This window comes from Onthophagus taurus, unplaced genomic scaffold, assembly GCF_036711975.1.
Source record: "Onthophagus taurus isolate NC unplaced genomic scaffold, IU_Otau_3.0 ScKx7SY_16, whole genome shotgun sequence".
NCBI lineage: Eukaryota > Metazoa > Arthropoda > Insecta > Coleoptera > Scarabaeidae > Onthophagus > Onthophagus taurus.
In genome coordinates, this window is record NW_027248941.1 from 941261 (window position 1) to 960839 (window position 19579).

Below are 19579 nucleotides of genomic sequence, written 5' to 3' on the forward strand. Positions count from 1 at the left end.
TTATAATAAAATGATATTAAGCGAATGATATATATATATTTGCATCTCGTTTATCTTTAAAATCGTTCAAAATCTACAAAATGATATTAAAATGATATATTGAGAAATTTTTACCCCGCAACTTATTATCATTGAGGGTATAAATCAATGCGATTTTAAATCCTGATTAATTTGATACCAAACTCGGTGCAATTTGATTAAAAATCACAAAAGTTGTAATAAATGTGGTAATAATCCGCCATTTTTGATAATAATTCGATTAAAATGACTGATATTTCGGTAAATAAGCGAGATAAAATCATCGAGTTTGTACTCTTTTTAAAGGAAATTGATTTTTGCTTCGATTAAAATCAATTTTATCATCATTCGAGTTTTTATTATTATTATTACCTTTTTCGATGATGTCTTAAAACAAAAAATTTGCGATTTATATTGAATAAATCGATTTTGTAACCAATTATTTGTGATTTTGAATTAATTTTAATCATTATTACTTAAATTATTATTTTTATTACCTTATTACCACATCACTTATTATCATTGAGAATATAAATTAATAAATTTTAATATTTTAATTAATTTGATACCAAACTCGGTGCAATTTTATTAAAAATCACAAAAGTTGTTATAAATGTGGTAATAATCCGCCATCTTTGATAATAACTCGATTAAAATAGTTATTATCTCGACAAACAAGCGAGATAAAACCGTCGAGTTTGGACTCTTTTTAAAGGTTCTTTAATTCTGATTCGATTGGAATCAATTTTATCATCATCCGAGTTTTTATTATTATTATTACCTTTCTCAATTATGTCTTAAAACAAAAAAAAATCGATGTATATCGAATAAATCGATTTTGTGACATATTATTTTCGATTTTGAATTAATTTTAATCGTTATTACCAAAATTATTATTTTTATTACCTTTTTACTATATCAATTATTATCATTGAGGATATAAATTAATAAGATTTTATATTTTAATTAATTTGATACCTAACTCAGCGCAATTTTATTAAAAAATATAAAAATTAAAAAATATGATAATAATCCGCCATTTTTGATAATAATTCGATTAAAATAATTAATATCTCGATAAATAAGCGAGATAAAACCATTGAGTTTGGACTCTTTTTAAAGCATATTCATTTTTGCTTCGATTAGAATCCATTTTATCATCATCCGAGGTTTTATTATTATTATTATTATCATTTTTGACAATGTTTCAAAATAAAAGAAATTCGATTTATATCGAATAAATCGATTTTGTGACACATTATTTTCAATTTTGAATTAATTTTAATCATTATTACCAAAATTACTATTTTTATTACCTTTTCACCCTATCACTTATTATCATTGATCACATAAATTAATGAAATTTTATATTTTAATTAATTTGATATCAAACTCGTAAAAGTTGTAATTAAAAGCGTGATAATAATCCGCCATCTTTGATAATAACTCGATTAAAATAGTTATTATCTCGATAAATAAGCGAGATAAAATCAACGAGTTTAGACTCTTTTTAAAGCATATTTATTTTTGCTTCGATTAGAATCAATTTTATCATCATCCGAGGTTTTATTATTATTATTATCATTTTTGACAATGTTTCAAAATGAAAGAAATTCGATTTATATCGAATAAATCGATTTTGTGACACATTATTTTCAATTTTGAATTAATTTTAATCATTATTACCAAAATTATTATTTTTATTACCTTTTCACCCTATCACTTATTATCATTGATCACATAAATTAATGAGATTTTATACTTTAATTAATTTGATATCAAACTCGTAATTAAAAACGTGATAATAATCCGCCATCTTTGATAATAACTCGATTAAAACAGTTATTATCTCGATAAATAAGCAAGATAAATCCGTCGAGTTTGGACTCTTTTTAAAGGAAATTCATTTCTGATTCGATTAGAATCAATTTTTTCATCATCCGAGGTTTTATTATCATTATTACCTTTTTCGACGATGTCTTAAAACAAAAAAATTTCGATTTATATCGAATAAATCGATTTTGTAACAAATTATTTTCGATTTTGAATTAATTTTAATCATTATTACCTAAATTATTATTTTTATTACCTTTTCACAACATCACTTATTATCATTGAAAACATAAATTAATAAGATCTTATACTTTAATTATTTTAATATCAAACTCGTAATTAAAAACGTGATAATAATCCGCCATCTTTGATAATAACTCGATTAAAATAGTTATTATCTCGATAAATAAGCGAGATAAATCCGTCGAGTTTGGACTCTTTTTAAAGGAAATTTATTTCTGATTCGATTAGAATCAATTTTATCATCATCCGAGGTTTTATTATCATTATTACCTTTTTCGACGATGTTTTAAAACAAAAAATTTTCGATTTATATCGAATAAATCGATTTTGTAACAAATTATTTTCGATTTTGAATTAATTTTAATCATTATTACCTAAATTATTATTTTTATTACCTTTTTACCACATCACTTACTATCATTGAAGACATAAATTAATAACATTTTATACTTTAATTATTTTGATATCAAACTCGTAATTAAAAACGTGATAATAATCCGCCATCTTTGATAATAACTCGATTAAAATAGTTATTATCTCGATAAATAAGCGAGATAAATCCGCCGAGTTTGGACTCTTTTTAAAGGAAATTCAATTCTGATTCGATTAGAATCAATTTTTTCATCATCCGAGGTTTTATTATTATTATTACCTTTATCGGTGATTTTTTAAAACAAAAAATTTTCGATTTATATCGAATAAATCGATTTTGTAACAAATTATTTTCGAATTATTATTACTTAAATTATTATTTTTATTACCTTTTCACCCTATCATTTATTATCATTGATAACATAAATTAATAAGATTTTATACTTTAATTATTTTGATATCAAACTCGTAATTAAAAATGTGATAATAATCCGCCATCTTTGATAATAACTCGATTATTATCTCGATAAATAAGCGAGATAAATCCGTCGAGTTTGGACTCTTTTTAAAGGAAATTTAATTCTGATTCGATTGGAATCAATTTTATCATCATCCGAGTTTTTATTATTATTCTTACCTTTTTCGGTGATGTCTCAAACTAAAAATTTTTCGATTTAAATCAAATTATTTATGATTTTGTATCTAATACAAATAATACGCCACGATTTATTATAATTAAGTGTAAAATTTTTGGTTCTAGAAACCCCGAATATTACAAATATGTACATAAAGTGGTCCAAGGGCCCCTTAGAACCTTAAGTCCGCGTTTCGCGTCGTCCCAATTAGCACGGCCGGGGTTCGGGAACTTTGCGTCGGCGGAAACTGTTGATTTTCCCGACTAATTAAGCCGGATTAGCGGACTCGTTCGCTCCAACCGGCACCCAACCTCCCAATTATCGCGTTCCCGCCGCTTCTCTCGCCGTGTTTAATCTTGCCTAATGTTTGCTCTTTATCCCCACGGTTAGTACTACTCTCCTCCGCTTCCTTCTATTCCAAAGGGAATAAAGTTTTCGTATCGAAAAATTAGATAGCCCAAAAAAGAATTCGAACCGTTTTTGTTACTCGATTTAAGCCCCTTAATTTAACATCATATCGCGAAAACGAGATTACCGGCAAATCAAAAACGATTCATCGTTCAAAGCGAAGTTGTTGTCAATTTGAACGAACCCCAAAGGACAATTCGTTAATTGCCGGTGCGATGGGGACGTTATCGAAACGTTAATCGAAACGGGAGATTGAGAGCCGTCGGTGTGACGGCATTGTTGTTAATTCGCTCCGAGTTTAATCCCAACGGATTCGCAGATTTTCAAACACAACATTCATAAACTACGAATCAATCAATTCGAAAAGAAAAAAAATATCGTAATTAGATTTTTTATTAATTTTTTTTTGTTTCGTTGCTTCGCCTTTAGGCGGTCAATCAAATTAGGCAAATCGAATGGAGAAGAGGTTTCGGGGGGTGGGTTGGTTTAAATAATCTGGTTGAAAAAGTGGCCCGCGGGCCGCAAGATGAAAACGGGACGATCGTCCATGAATTTTAAACGGGGGCATCAACGAAATTAAAGCACACAGAGGGAGAGAGGCGCGCGTATTAATTTTTAATGGAAAGACTGCGGTTTCTGCCAATTATTGCAAGTAACCCCGTCATAAAGGGTTATCGCAAAAATTCGTTAAAATTTATCTATTCATTAAAAATTGCTGTTGACGTCTCTTATTATTACCCATTTCTCAAATTCCCAAAGCACCAACAATCCAATCCCCGGGGATAACCCCGTTTATTCGTTTGAAGAGAGCCCCCGCTTATTATTTCCCTTTTCCATTGTAGTACTTTGAATTCGCCACCGCGTTATTCCTGCTTAACAAGCGTACACAATACGGTTTTATTTGAACGGAGACAAACCTCTTCCTCATCAAACCCCTTGGGTAAAGCTAACTTAACTCAATTTTACTTCGTTTTCGTTTCTTTTTTTATTTTCATTTCGTTTAAGGTTTTATTTGCGAACCTTTTCAATTTGACCGCGATATTAGCCGATGAATTTTAATGTTATTTGCTTCCGCCGGCTGGTTAAGAATGGGAAATGTTTTCGACGGTGGAAACGTAAAATTGCGAAACACGAACCGTGGAAACGCGCTGATTTTGCGATTTTCTCGCCGCGCTTAATTCGTTGTTTGTTTAATCACCTTGTTTACGGACTATCAATGCGAGAATATCGCTGAAATTCGCTGAAATTCTCTCTCTCGGTGCCAAATAATGAAAATTCGAATAGTTGAAATCGCGAAATTAAAGGTTTTTTAGCTAAAAATCGATGTTGATGAGAACTTATCCTCATACCATAATGTTCAGGGATATCAAAGACAACATTGAGCATTATCTTTGATTTCACAAGAAATGAATTCAATATTTTTGTAATCAAAATCGTTTATAGAATTGAATTTGCTTTCATTTGATACCAAACACGATATATTTACCTTAAAAGGTAAAAAAGTTAGGTTAAAAATCAACAAAATGGCCGCCATTTTGTTTTTTTTTTTCTCTTATTTTATTAGATTTTCATAAATATGGCGAGTTTGGTATCAAATTAAAGGGCTTTCAATATAGATTACGATTTCACACTCAAATTAGATTTTTTAAACGATTTTATGGAGTTAAATAAATTCACAAAAAAATAATAAGTGATTAAAATCGATATTTTTGTAATCAAAATCGTTTATAAAATTGAATTTACTTTAATTTGATACCAAACACGATATATTTACTTTAAAAATGAAAAAAGTTAGGTTAAGAATCAACAAAATGGCCGCCATTTTGTTTTTTTTTTCATCTTATTTTATTATATCGTCGTAAATATGGCGAGTTTGGTATCAAATTAAAGGGTTTTCAATGTAGATCACGATTTCCTACTCAAATTAGGTTTTTTAAACGATTTTATGGAGTTAAATAATTTCACAAAAAATTAATAATTGATTAAAATCGATATTTTTGTGATCAAAATCGTTTATAAAATTGAATTTGCTTTAATTTGATACCAAACACGGTATATTTACCTTAAAAATGAAGGAAGTTAGGTTAAGAATCAACAAAGTGGCCGCCATTTTGTTTTTTTCTCTTATTTTATTAGATCTTCATAAATATGGCGAGTTTGGTATCAAATTAAAGGGTTTTCAATGTAGATTACGATTTCCACTCAAATAAGATTTTTTAAACGATTTTATGGAATTAAATAATTTCACAAAAATTTAATAATTAATTAAGATCGATATTTTTGTGATCAAAATCGTTTATAAAATTAAATTTGCTTTAATTTGGTACCAAACACGATATATTTACCTTAAAAATGAAGAAAGTTAGGTTAAGAATCAACAAAGTGGCCGCCATTTTGTTTTTTTTCCTGTTATTTTATTATATCGTCATAAATATGGCGAGTTTGGTATCAAATTAAAGGGTTTTCAATGTAGATTACGATTTCCACTCAAATAAGATTTTTTAAACGATTTTATGGAATTAAATAATTTCACAAAAATTTAATAATTAATTAAGATCGATATTTTTGTGATCAAAATCGTTTATAAAATTAAATTTGCTTTAATTTGGTACCAAACACGATATATTTACCTTAAAAATGAAGAAAGTTAGGTTAAGAATCAACAAAGTGGCCGCCATTTTGTTTTTTTTCCTGTTATTTTATTATATCGTCATAAATATGGCGAGTTTGGTATCAAATTAAAGGGTTTTCAATGTAGATTACGATTTCTCACTCAAATTAGATTTTTTAAATGATTTTATGGAATTAAATAATTTCACAAAAAATTAATAAGCGATTAAAATCGATATTTTTGTGATCAGAATCGTTTATAAAATTGAATTTGCTTTAATTTGAGACCAAACATGGTATATTTACCTTAAAAATGAAGAAAGTTAGGTTAAGAATCAACAAAATGGCCGCCATTTTGTTTTTTTTCTCTTATTTTATTATATCGTCGTAAATATGGCGAGTTTGGTATCAAATTAAAGGGTTTTTAATGTAGATCACGATTTCCCACTCAAATTAGACTTTTTGAACGATTTTATGGAATTAAATAATTTTACAATAAAATTAATAACTGATTAAAATCGAAATTTTTGTGATCAAAATCGTTTATAAAATTGAATTTGCTTTAATTTGAGACCAAACACGATATATTTACCTTAAAAATGAAGAAAGTTAGGTTAAGAATCAACAAAGTGGCCGCCATTTTGTTTTTTTTTCTCTTATTTTATTAGATCTTCATAAATATGGCGAGTTTGGTATCAAATTAAAGGGTTTTCAATGTAGATCACGATTTTCCCCTCAAATTAGACTTTTTGAATGATTTTATGAAATTAAATAATTTCAGAAAAAAATAATAATTGATTAAAACTAATATTTTTGTGATCAAAATCGTTTATAAAATTGAATTCGGTTTAATTTGAGACCAAACACGGTATATTTACCTTAAAAATGAAGAAAGTTAGGTTAAGAATCAACAAAGTGGCCGCCATTTTGTTTTTTTCTCTTATTTTATTAGATTTTCATAAATATAGCGAGTTTGGTATCAAATTAAAGGGCTTTCAATATAGATTACGATTTCACACTCAAATTAGATTTTTTAAACGATTTTATGTTATTAAATAATTTCACAAAAAATTAATAATTGATTAAAATCAATATTTGTATGATCAGAATCGTTTATAAAATTGAATTTGCTTTAATTTGATACCAAACACGATATATTTACCTTAAAAATTAAAAAAGTTAGGTTAAGAATCAACAAAATGGCCGCCATTTTGTTTTTTTTTCTCTTATTTTATTAAATCTTCATAAATATGGCGAGTTTGGTATCAAATTAAAGGGTTTTCAATGTAGATAACGATTTCCCACTCAAATTAGCCTTTTTGAACGATTTTATGGAATTAAATAATTTTACAAAAAAATTAATAACTGATTAAAATCGATATTTTTGTGATCAAAATCGTTTATAAAATCGAATTTGCTTTAATTTGAGACCAAACACGGTATATTTACTTTAAAAATCGAGAAAGTTAGGTTAAGAATCAACAAAATGGCTGTCATTTTGTTTTTTTCATCTTATTTTATTATATCGTCGTAAATATGGCGAGTTTGGTATCAAATTAAAGGGTTTTCGATGTAGATCACGATTTTCCCATCAAACTAGTCTTTTTGAACGATTTTATGGAATTAAATAATTTCACAAAACATTAATAATTGATTAAAATCGATATTTTTGTGATCAAAATCGTTTATAAAATTGAATTTGCTTTAATTTGATACCAAACACGGTATATTTACCTTAAAAGTTAAAAAAGTTAGGTTAAGAATCAACAAAGTGGCCGCCATTTTGTTTTTCTTTCATTTTTTTATGTCGTCGTAAATATGGCGAGTTTGATATCAAATTGAAGGATTTTTGATGTAGATTACAAAAACAATGTTGAGGTTTCTCAAAGACAACATTTATTGATGTTGGAGACAATTTAGAAAAGCAACAAATATAATAATTATGTTAAAAGATGTTCGTAACGATGTCTAGATTTATCATAATGTTGAAAAGTACCATGTTGGATATTTAGAGATGTTTACGATAATGTTAAGAAATGTGAACCAGATGATACGAAGAAAATGTTTAGAGCGATGTTGAGGACTATAATTAATACGAAATCAACGAAGTTTAGATGACATTGCCTCGGCAGCATGGATGCCTCGCCTTTTTAATTATGGAGATGTATTAAAAGAAGTTATAATATCTAGTCGTTAATACGTTAACTTTTGCCTCGGCAACGTAGATGCCTCGGCGTTTAAAACAAATTATGCGTTATAAAAAATGTTACTTTTGAGTAATTAAATTACTATTAAATTACGGTTTTTAATACAAAATGTTGCAAATCAGACAATCTAAACATAACTGAGGTTGCCTGTGACTGAGGCAATTATGATTAATAATACTATACCAATCTAACATATCAACCGTGGTCATTTGTGGTCGAGGCGTTATAGTTAATACGGAATCAACCTAGATCTAGATGACATTGACAACAACGCCTCGGCTGAGGCTTAGTGACACAATGTAATACATTTTCTATTTAAGTTTAATCAGGCAGTCTTTTAAACAAGGAATAATTAATGGCTTAAGGTACATTTATATTAGAGATATATTAAAAGAAATTATACTATTTACTCTCTAATACGTGAACTATTGCCTCGGCTTTTAAAACAAAATGTGCGTTATAAACAGTGTTACCACTTGTTTTTGAGTAATAAAAACTACTGCCTCGGCTTTTTAATAATAAAGATATATTAAAAGAAGTTACTATCTAATCGTCAATGCGTGAATTGTTGCCTCGGCAGCATAGCTGTTTGGGCTTTTAAAACAGAATGTGCGTCATAAAAAATGTTACTATCTGTTTTTGAGTAATTAAATTACTACTTCGGTTTTTCAATTATGAAGATATTAAAAGAACTTACTATCTAGTCATTCGTACGTGAACTGTTGCCTCGGTAGCATAGCTGCCTCGGTTTTTAATACAAAATGTGCGTAATAAAAAGTGTTACTACCTATTATTGAGTAATAAAAACTACTGCCTCGGCTTTTTAATTATGGAAATGTATTTAATAAATAATAAAGTTATATTATCGAGTCGTTAATACGTCAACTGTTGCCTCGGCAGCATAGCGCCTCGGTTTTTAATACAAAATGTGCGTTATAAACAGTATTACTACCTGTTTTTGAGTAATAAAAACTACTGCCTCGGCAGCATAGCTGCCTCGGCTTCTTAATTACGGAAATGTATTTAATAAAGTAATATTACCAAGTCGTTAATACGTCAACTGTTGCCTCGGCAGCATAACTACCTCGGCTTTTAAAGCAAAATGTGCGTTATAAACAATGCCACTATCTGTTTTTGAGTAATTAAACTACTGCCTCGGCAGCATGGCTACCTCGGTTTTTCAATTATGAAGATATATTAAAAGAAGTTACTATCTAGTCATTCGTACGTGAACTGTTGCCTCGGCAGCATAACTGCCTCGGTTTTTAATACAAAATGAGCGTCATAAAAAGTGTTACTACCTGTTTTTGAGTAATAAAAACTACTGCCTCGGCAGCATAGCTGCCTCGGCTTCTTAGTTATGGAAATGTATTTAATAAAGTCATATTATGGAGTCGTTAATACGTCAACTGTTGCCTCGGCAGCATAGCTGCCTCGGTTTTTAATACAAAATGTCCGTTATAAAAAGTGTTACTACCTGTTTTTGAATAATAAAAACTACTGTCTCGGCAGCATAGCTGCCTCGGCTTCTTAATTATGGAAATTTATTTAATAAAGTTATATTATCGAGTTTAATACGTCAACTGTTGCCTCGGCAGCATAGCTGCCTCGGTTTTTAATACAAAATATGCGTTATAAAAAGTATTACTACCTGTTTTTGAATAATAAAAACTACTGCCTCGGCAGCATAGCTGCCTCGACTTCTTAATTACGGAAATGTATTTAATAAAGTAATATTACCAAGTCGTTAATACGTCAACTGTTGCCTCGGCAGCATAACTACCTCGGCTTTTAAAACAAAATGTGCGTTATAAACAATGCCACTATCTGTTTTCGAGTAATTAAACTACTGCCTCTGCAGCATGGCTACCTCGGTTTTTCAATTATGAAGATATATTAAAAGAAGTTACTATCTAGTCATTCGTACGTGAACCGTTGCCTCGGCAGCATAGCTGCTTCGGTTTTTAATACAAAATGAGCGTCATAAAAAGTGTTACTACCTGTTTTTGAGTAATAAAAACTACTGCCTCGGCTTCTTAGTTATGGAAATGTATTTAATAAAGTCATATTATGAAGTCGTTAATACGTCAACCATTGCCTCGGCACCATAGCTGCCTCGGTTTTTAATACAAAATGTGCGTTATAAAAAGTATTACTACCTGTTTTTGAATAATAAAAACTACTGCCTCGGCAGCATAGCTGCCTCGGCTTCTTAATTACGGAAATGTGTTTAATAAAGTTATATTACCAAGTCGTTAATACGTCAACTGTTGCCTCGGCAGCATAGCTGCCTCCGTTTTTAATACAAAATGTGCGTTATAAAAAGTATTACTACCTGTTTTTGAATAATAAAAACTACTGCCTCGGCAGCATAGCTGCCTCGGCTTCTTAGTTATGGAAATGTATTTAATAAAGTTATATTATGAAGTCGTTAATACGTCAACTGTTGCCTCGGCAGCATAGCTGCCTCCGTTTTTAATACAAAATGTGCGTTATAAAAAGTATTACTACCTGTTTTTGAATAATAAAAACTACTGCCTCGGCAGCATAGCTGCCTCGGCTTCTTAGTTATAGAAATGTGTTTAATAAAGTTATATTGTGGAGTCGTTAATACGTCAACTGTTGCCTCGGCAGCATAGCTGCCTCGGTTTTTAATACAAAATATGCGTTATAAAAAGTGTTACTACCTGTTTTTGAGTAATAAAAACTACTGCCTCGGCAGCATAGCTGCCTCGGCTTCTTAGTTATGGAAATGTATTTAATAAAGTTATATTATGGAGTCGTTAATACGTCAACTGTTGCCTCGGCAGCATAGCTGCCTCGGGTTTTAAAACAAAATGTGCGGTTATAAATAATGTTATTATCTGTTTTTGAGGTAGCATACCTGCCTCGGTTTCCTGACAATGGATATCTATTAAAAGAAGTTGAACTACTTGATTTATTATTATTTGAACTGTTACCTCGGCAGCCTCGGTTTATAACTTTTTTGAATAATTATATGATTGCCTCGGCAAGTTAATTTAAAATTCTTTTTTTATTATTTCAGATAAATCAACTCAGGGTCAATGTATTGTTTGTGGTTCGCAACTAGGTCCACAACTTCAATCTCGGCCTTTAGCCCCAAATCAAGCTTCACTATACGGCCTCCGTGAAGATCAAGTCCCGGCAAACGGTCGAATTTGCAACACATGCCGTTGCAAAAGCGTCCGTTCCCGATACACCCATTGCCCCTTACCAACGTGCCCCAACGCCCGAGGCCGAGTAAAACGCCTCCGCTCGTTACCCCAACGCCTCCAAGAAATCCCCCAAGACGTCCGAGACCAACTCCTAGCCGAATTCCACGTTTCCTCGGGAGTTGTAAAATGTTGCTCGGCCTGTTTTAACCGGATTCAGCGCCGATTGGGCGTCGTGGAAGATTGGCCCGAAGAAGAAGTGGGGCAGTTAAGGGCCGCTTTAACGGAATTGGGGGCGAATTGGCAATTAGTTGGGGAAAAATTAAATAAAACCGCGTCGCAAGTTCGAGGATTTTACGCGACCAATCGGAAGAGATTGGGGTTGGAGTCGTGCTTGGGCGATCGGAAACCAACGTTAACGGATGAAGAGGAAAGTGGGTCGTCGACTAGTTCTTGCGAGGAGCCGGTTAGTGGAGGAAGAGAGAGACACTCAAGTGATACGGTTAGCGCGGAAAGTCCCCCCGTTAATCATGAAAATCGCGAAAAGAATCCGACGAGGAAAGAAGATTATGACTCATCGGCCACTGAAACAGCTGATGAAGGACAAACTCCTGATCATTATCAAGGTAATTACTAAATTAATACTAAATTATCACTTAATTGAGAGAAATTTTTAGGTTCAGCAACGATAACGCCGGTTCACCCAGATGGTCAGCGTCAAATAATCACCTCTCCCATCACTGTTAAAGATATGATGCTAAAAGTAATCGAACGTTCCCTAAAGAAGACATCGTCGGGTCAACAACCTCAACAACCTCCGGGCGCCCCTGGCGGACCTGTCATCGGGATGGCCCCAACAATATCCTCTATACTGAACGATTCGAACGAAGTAACAATCGTCAGCGAATACACCCTCCCAAATCAACCTCAATCCCGCCAACAACAACTCCTCCAATCATCTCACCACCCCCAACAACAACAACGCAACGAAATCTCCATCGACAAGTTAACACCATTAATTGGAGCAACAATCACAGCTGTTCCAGTGCAAGTCCCCGTACAAGTAGCGCCCCAAGTTGATCATCGAAACGATTTGGTAGTGATGCAAGTAGACGGAGGCGGGATGAGAGGGGAGCCCGAAAATTTAACGTTGGATTTGAGCATAAAGAAAAGCTCGCGAGATTTACCCCCTCCGCCCCCGTCGTCTTCAGCAGGGCAACACAAAATGATGCGGAATGAACCACCTTCAGGGGGGTACGTCTATCACACCCAAGAAAGAAAAAGCCCCGCCGTTTACGTCACAGCCACCCCCACAGGGAGAGTTCCAACGAAGATTTCACCAAAACCAGCGAATCCTAAAGCTGGCTCAATCACGATGGGGACCCCCATTATCCCACAACCAACAAGATACGAAGGTAATTAATAAGCGACAAATCAACCATTTATTATTATGACAAAACACTGATGACAAGCACAGAGAGCATACAGGGTGTTTCTGTAAAACGTGGTTTTTGTTTTATATAGAATTTAAGTCTAACCAATTTCAACCCTTTGCCATCTTCAGAGGTTTTCTGAAGATCTCTTTTTAACGAAAGAAATATTAAGAAACTTTTAATCAATATGAAATGACCCAAAAACACGTTTAAAATAAAAAGAACGAGCGGAAAATTGACTAATACTAAATTAACTTCAGTTATAAAACTTCTATTATATGATAACTAACTTCCGGTTTAAAATGTCAACCTCAATTTTGACATATTTGTAATCTTCATTAAAAATCCTTTAAAATGAGTACAAACATGACATATTTATCTTCAATATTAATGAAGTTATGATCAACTTCCGGTTAGAAATGTCAACGTCAATTTTGACATAATTGTAATCGTCGTGAAAAATCCTTTAAAATGAGCCCAAACATGATACGTTTAATTTCAATATTACTCGAGATATAAGCAACTTCCGGTTTGAAATGTCAATGTCATTTTGACATATTCTTAATTTTTATAAAATGTATCAAAATTTATCACAAAAACAAAAATGTAATAAAAAAAAAACAAAATTAAGGTTGGTATTAATATTTAAAAATTAAATGGCTATCTTCATTGTTGCTAACTTCGCGTTTAATGTTTTTTTAGTCAAACTTTTATGTTTTTTGAGATAAATGCATCATGTTTGGACTCATTTTAAAGGTTTTTTTAATAAAGAATACATCATGAAAGAACACCATGAAGTTGTGAATTTGTCTATTATATGATAACTAACTTCAGGTTTAAAATGTCAACCTCAATTTTGACATATTTGTAATCTTCATTAAAAATCCTTTAAAATGAGTACAAACATGACATATTTATCTTCAATATTAATGAAGTTATGGTCAACTTCCGGTTAGAAATGTCAACGTCAATTTTGACATATTTGTAATCGCCGTGAAAAATCCTTTAAAATGAGCCCAAACATGATACGTTTAATTGCAATATTACTCGAGATATAAACAACTTCCGGTTTGAAATGTCAATGTCATTTTGACATATTCTTAATTTTTATAAAATGTCTCAAAATTTATCACAAAAACAAAAATGTAATAAAAAAAAAAACAAAAATTAAGGTTGGTATTAATATTTAAAAATTAAATTGCTATCTTCATTGTTGCTAACTTCGCATTTAATGTTTTTTTAGTCAAACTTTTTTGTTTTTTGAGATAAATGCATCATGTTTGGACTCATTTTAAAAGTTTTTTTAATAAAGAATTCATCATGAAAGAACACCATGAAGTTGTGAATTTGGCTATTATATGATAACTAACTTCAGGTTTAAAATGTCAACCTCAATTTTGACATATTTGTAATCTTCATTAAAAATCCTTTAAAATGAGTACAGGTGTCCCAATTTCGATGTCCGCATAGGCTATCTCCGAAACTAAAAGAGATAGAAAAAAAGTAGCTTACATGTCATGATCTCGTTTTTCGAGAAAATGCTAATGCCGAAAACTCCGAACAGCTATCGTCTTTTGTTTTCGTCCTATCGGCAAAAACTGAAAATTATGCGAAAACGACAATCGCGAATATCTCACTTATTATCAAAGATGGAGTATTATAAATAAAACATTATATGGGCAACTTTTTACGAAGAATTCAGTGGCTTAGGTAGAATTTTTTTCCAATTTTTTATTTTCGAGATTTTTGACGTAACTTTATTTTTTTAAATGGAAACCATAGTTGGCTATGACCTAAAATAATTTGTTATTTTCTTCTGATAACAAATATATATAGTTTGTGGGGCATATTTCTTATAGTTATTGAATAATTAACAAAAATTCATTTTGTTCTATCTAAACATAATGTATGTATTTAAAAGTTAATGTTGCTATGGTGATAACCATACATACTATGATGGAACATAATGTATCAAATAATTGCCAAAGTTTGTATTTAAAAATTCGATAACAACTCTGGCATTATGAGCTGGTATGATGCACCAGCATGTTAGGTGTCAAAGTATAACAAAACTAAATAAAACTTTACAATGAACTTCGAAAATTATGAAAATGTAACATGATGGAATGCTATATGTTATCAGATAAGAATGCGACGTTAGCCGCGGAATTATATTTCACAAAGTATTCGGAAAGAAGACAACCGCACGTAAGAACCTTCAGCCGGTTAGCAGAAAGTTTAATAGATTTTTGGTCCATCCCCAAACCACGTGCAAAAACATACCAAAATGGCCTGCAAGAGGATGAAGTCAATGTGTTGGCTTCACTTGCGATAAATCCATCAACATCTTGCAGAGAAATTGAACAAGACGTCTGACCCAAAAACCGCTGCTTCCGAATATGAAAGAAAAATATGTATAAACTATACAAAGCGGGCCTAACTCATTATTTACGTGCAGGAGATGTCAATCTAAGATTAGAATTTTGTAGATGATATTTAGAAAAATTAAATAATCTGCTGTTTGTTCAAAATGTCATCTGGACCAATGAAGTCTCTGAGTGTTCAAAGAAGGTTGAGGTTCAATGTATGGTGTGCCCTTTTAGATAATAGAATGTTGGCATATAGTATCTACCATAAAAACTTAAACTCAGGTAATACCTCAATATATCAAGGCAGCACATTGTGCCTTTGGTCGACAATTTACCATTAAATAAGTCTCAAATGATATATTTTCAATATGACGGAGCACCAGCACATAATGCTAGAGTTGTCAGTGAATTTTTAAGTACTACTACAAACTTTGGCAATAATTGGAAACAATGGGCACGTTCAGCCGGTGTCAACTGTTAAGTTGCTATATTAGCAGTCGCGGCTGAACGATATGCTAAGTCAGCGCTGTTACGCAGCAGTTTAGTAAATATCTCAGCGTAAGTAATCTGCGCTTAGTTTGTCAGCGGTTGTGAAATTCTAGGTTAGGATTAATATTTTTTGTTCCTCCCCTTTAATTTTGAAAACTGGCAGAACTGTATAAAATGAAATGAGCCTTAAAATCAACATCATCATCCATTATCTCTTGTAATAACACAAAATTTTCAAAAATATTATTGTTGGCCATAGTTTTAGGTTATGCTGAACTGCTAATTCTCAATTGCTTGTTCAGCCGATTTCGTTCCGCTGTATTAAAGCTCATACAACTAGCTGACTGATTTAATTCAACTGTTGACACCTGCTGACACCTGCTGAACGTACCCAATGTTTTCCATCGTGGCATTGTTATCACCATAACAACATTAAGTTTTAAATACATACAATAGTTTTAGAAAGAACAAAAAAAATTGATACATTATGTTCCATCATAGTATGTATGGTTATCACCATAGCAACATTAACTTTTAAATACATACATTAGTTTTAGATAGAACAAAATGAATTTTTGTTAATTATTCAATAACTATAAGAAATATACCTCACAAACTATATATATTTGTTATCAGAAGAAAATAACAAATTATTTTAGGTCATAGCCAACTATGGTTTCCATTTAAAAATATAAAGTTATGTCTCAAATCTCGAAAATAAAAGATGGGAAAAAAATTCTACCTACGCCACTGAATTCTTCGTAAAAAGTTGCCCATATAATGTTTTATTTATAATACTCCATCTTTGATAATAAGTGAGATATTCGCGATTGTCGTTTTCGCAAAATTTTCAGTTTTTGCCGATAGGGCGAAAACAAAAGACGATAGCTGTTCGCAGTTTTCGGCATTAGCATTTTCTCGAAAAACGAGATCATGACATGTAAGCTACTTTTTTTCTATCTCTTTTAGTTTCGGAGATAGCCTATGTGGACATCGAAATTGGGACACCCTGTACAAACACGACATATTTATCTTCAATATTAATGAAGTTATGGTCAACTTCCGGTTAGAAATGTCAACGTCAGTTTTGACATATTTGTAATCGTCGTGAAAAATCCTTTAAAATGAGCCCAAACATGATACTTTTAATTGCAATATTACTCGAGATATAAGCAACTTCCGGTTTGAAATGTCAATGTCATTTTGACATATTCTTAATTTTTATAAAATGTCTTAAAATTTATCACAAAAACAAAAATAAAAAAAAAATTAATAATTAAGGTTGGTATTAATATTTAAAAATTAAATTGCTACCTTCATTGTTGCTAACTTCGGGTTAATTTTACTTTTTATTTTAACTTTTTTGGTTTTTTAAGATAAATGCATCATGTTTGGACTCATTTTAAAAGTTTTTTTAATAAAGAATACATCATGAAAGAACACCATGAAGTTGTGAATTTGTCTATTATATGATAACTAACTTCAGGTTTAAAATGTCAACCTCAATTTTGACATATTTGTAATTTTCATTAAAAATCCTTTAAAATGAGTACAAACATGACATATTTATCTTCAATATTAATGAAGTTATGGTCAACTTCCGGTTAGAAATGTCAACGTCAATTTTGACATATTTGTAATCGTCGTGAAAAATCCTTTAAAATGAGCCCAAACATGATACGTTTAATTTCAATATTACTCGAGATATAAGCAACTTCCGGTTTGAAATGTCAATGTCATTTTGACATATTCTTAATTTTTATAAAATGTCTCAAAATTTATCACAAAAACAAAAATGTAATAAAAAAAAACAAAATTAAGGTTGGTATTAATATTTAAAAATTAAATGGCTATCTTCATTGTTGCTAACTTCGCGTTTAATGTTTTTTTAGTCAAACTTTTTGTTTTTTGAGATAAATGCATCATGTTTGGACTCATTTTAAAGGTTTTTTTAATAAAAAATACATCATGAAAGAAGACCATGAAGTTGTGAATTTGGCTATTATATGATAACTAACTTCAGGTTTAAAATGTCAACCTCAATTTTGACATATTTGTAAACTTCATTAAAAATCTTTTAAAATGAGTACAAACATGACATATTTATCTTCAATATTAATGAAGTTATGGTCAACTTCCGGTTAGAAATGTCAACGTCAATTTTGACATATTTGTAATCGTCGTGAAAAATCCTTTAAAATGAGCCCAAACATGATACGTTTAATTGCAATATTACTCGAGATATAAACAACTTCCGGTTTGAAATGTCAATGTCATTTTGACATATTCTTAATTTTTATAAAATGTCTCAAAATTTATCACAAAAACAAAAATGTAATAAAAAAAAACAAAATTAAGGTTGGTATTAATATTTAAAAATTAAATTGCTATCTTCATTGTTGCTAACTTCGCGTTTAATGTTTTTTTAGTCAAACTTTTTTGTTTTTTGAGATAAATGCATCATGTTTGGACTCATTTTAAAAGTTTTTTTAATAAAGAATACATCATGAAAGAACACCATGAAGTTGTGAATTTGGCTATTATATGATAACTAACTTCAGGTTTAAAATGGCAACCTCAATTTTGACATATTTGTAATCTTCATTAAAAATCCTTTAAAATGAGTACAAACACGACATATTTATCTTCAATATTAATGAAGTTATGGTCAACTTCCGGTTAGAAATGTCAACGTCAATTTTGACATATTTGTAATCGCCGTGAAAAATCCTTTAAAATGAGCCCAAACATGATACGTTTAATTGCAATATTACTCGAGATATAAACAACTTCCGGTTTGAAATGTCAATGTCATTTTGACATATTCTTAATTTTTATAAAATGTCACAAAATTTATCACAAAAACAAAAATATAATAAAAAAAAACAAAAATTAAGGTTGGTATTAATATTTAAAAATTAAATGACTATCTTCATTGTTGCTAACTTCGGGTTTAATGCTTTTAGTCTAACTTTTTTGTTTTTTGAGATAAGTACATCATGTTTGGACTCATTTTAAAGGATTTTTAATGAAGATAGCAAATATGTCAAAATTGACGTTGACGTGTCAAACCGGAAGTGATTGTATTTCCATTAATATTAAAGTTAAATATGTCGAGTTTGGACTCATTTTAAAGGATTTTTTATGAAGTTGACAAATATGTCAAAATTACATGTTGAAAGTTAATTTTTTGTTTTTTTTTTCGAGATAATTGAAGATTACGAATATAATAATAAAATTACAGTTGACATTGACAACTGAAAGTTTTTTTCACGACTAAAACTGAATGTTTCTAGTTCTCGTTTTAGGTTTTAGTTCAATAAAAGTGATTCTAGTTCTAGATTTTGTGTTAGTTCTAGTGATAATACAAAACTAGAACTACCATTAGACCTAGAACTAGAATCATTCGGGTTTAGCCGTCTTGAAAGACGTGCGGCTAAACCCGAATGATTCTAGTTCTAGGTCTAGTGTTAGTTCTAGTGATAATGCAAAATTAGAACTAACACAAGACCTAGAACTAGAATCATTCGGGTTTAGCCGTCTTGAGAGACGTGCGGCTAAACCCGAAACTTTCTAGTACTAGGTCTAGTGTTAGTTCTAGTTTTAGTGTAATAAAAAATGTAACTTAGTGATATCTTATGCTGCTAACTAACTCTACCACTGTCGTTTGCAAAATGGCTAAGATGAGAGATGTTAATCTATTTCTAGAGTCTTTGAAGATGGCCAAGGGCCGAAACTAGTTTATAGACTTAAATTCTATATAAAATAAGACTTTAAATAAAGACTTTT

General features: G+C 30.8%; 1 protein-coding gene and 1 long non-coding RNA gene across 4 annotated transcripts in view; one reads left to right on the forward strand and one right to left on the reverse strand.

Annotated features, from left to right (window-relative positions):
* LOC111415336 (nuclear receptor corepressor smrter) overlaps positions 1 to 19579 on the forward strand; it is a 66870-nt gene that overhangs the window by 39932 nt on the left and 7359 nt on the right. Inside the window, exons 8-9 of the mRNA XM_071201080.1 lie at positions 11373 to 12125; positions 12177 to 12914. Coding sequence (XP_071057181.1) covers positions 11373 to 12125; positions 12177 to 12914 — 1491 coding nt within the window. The remainder of the gene's footprint in view (positions 1 to 11372; positions 12126 to 12176; positions 12915 to 19579) is intronic.
* The window catches only part of LOC139432485 (uncharacterized), a 63745-nt gene that overhangs the window by 34430 nt on the left and 9736 nt on the right, over positions 1 to 19579 (reverse strand). The gene's annotated exons all lie outside the window — the stretch shown is intronic.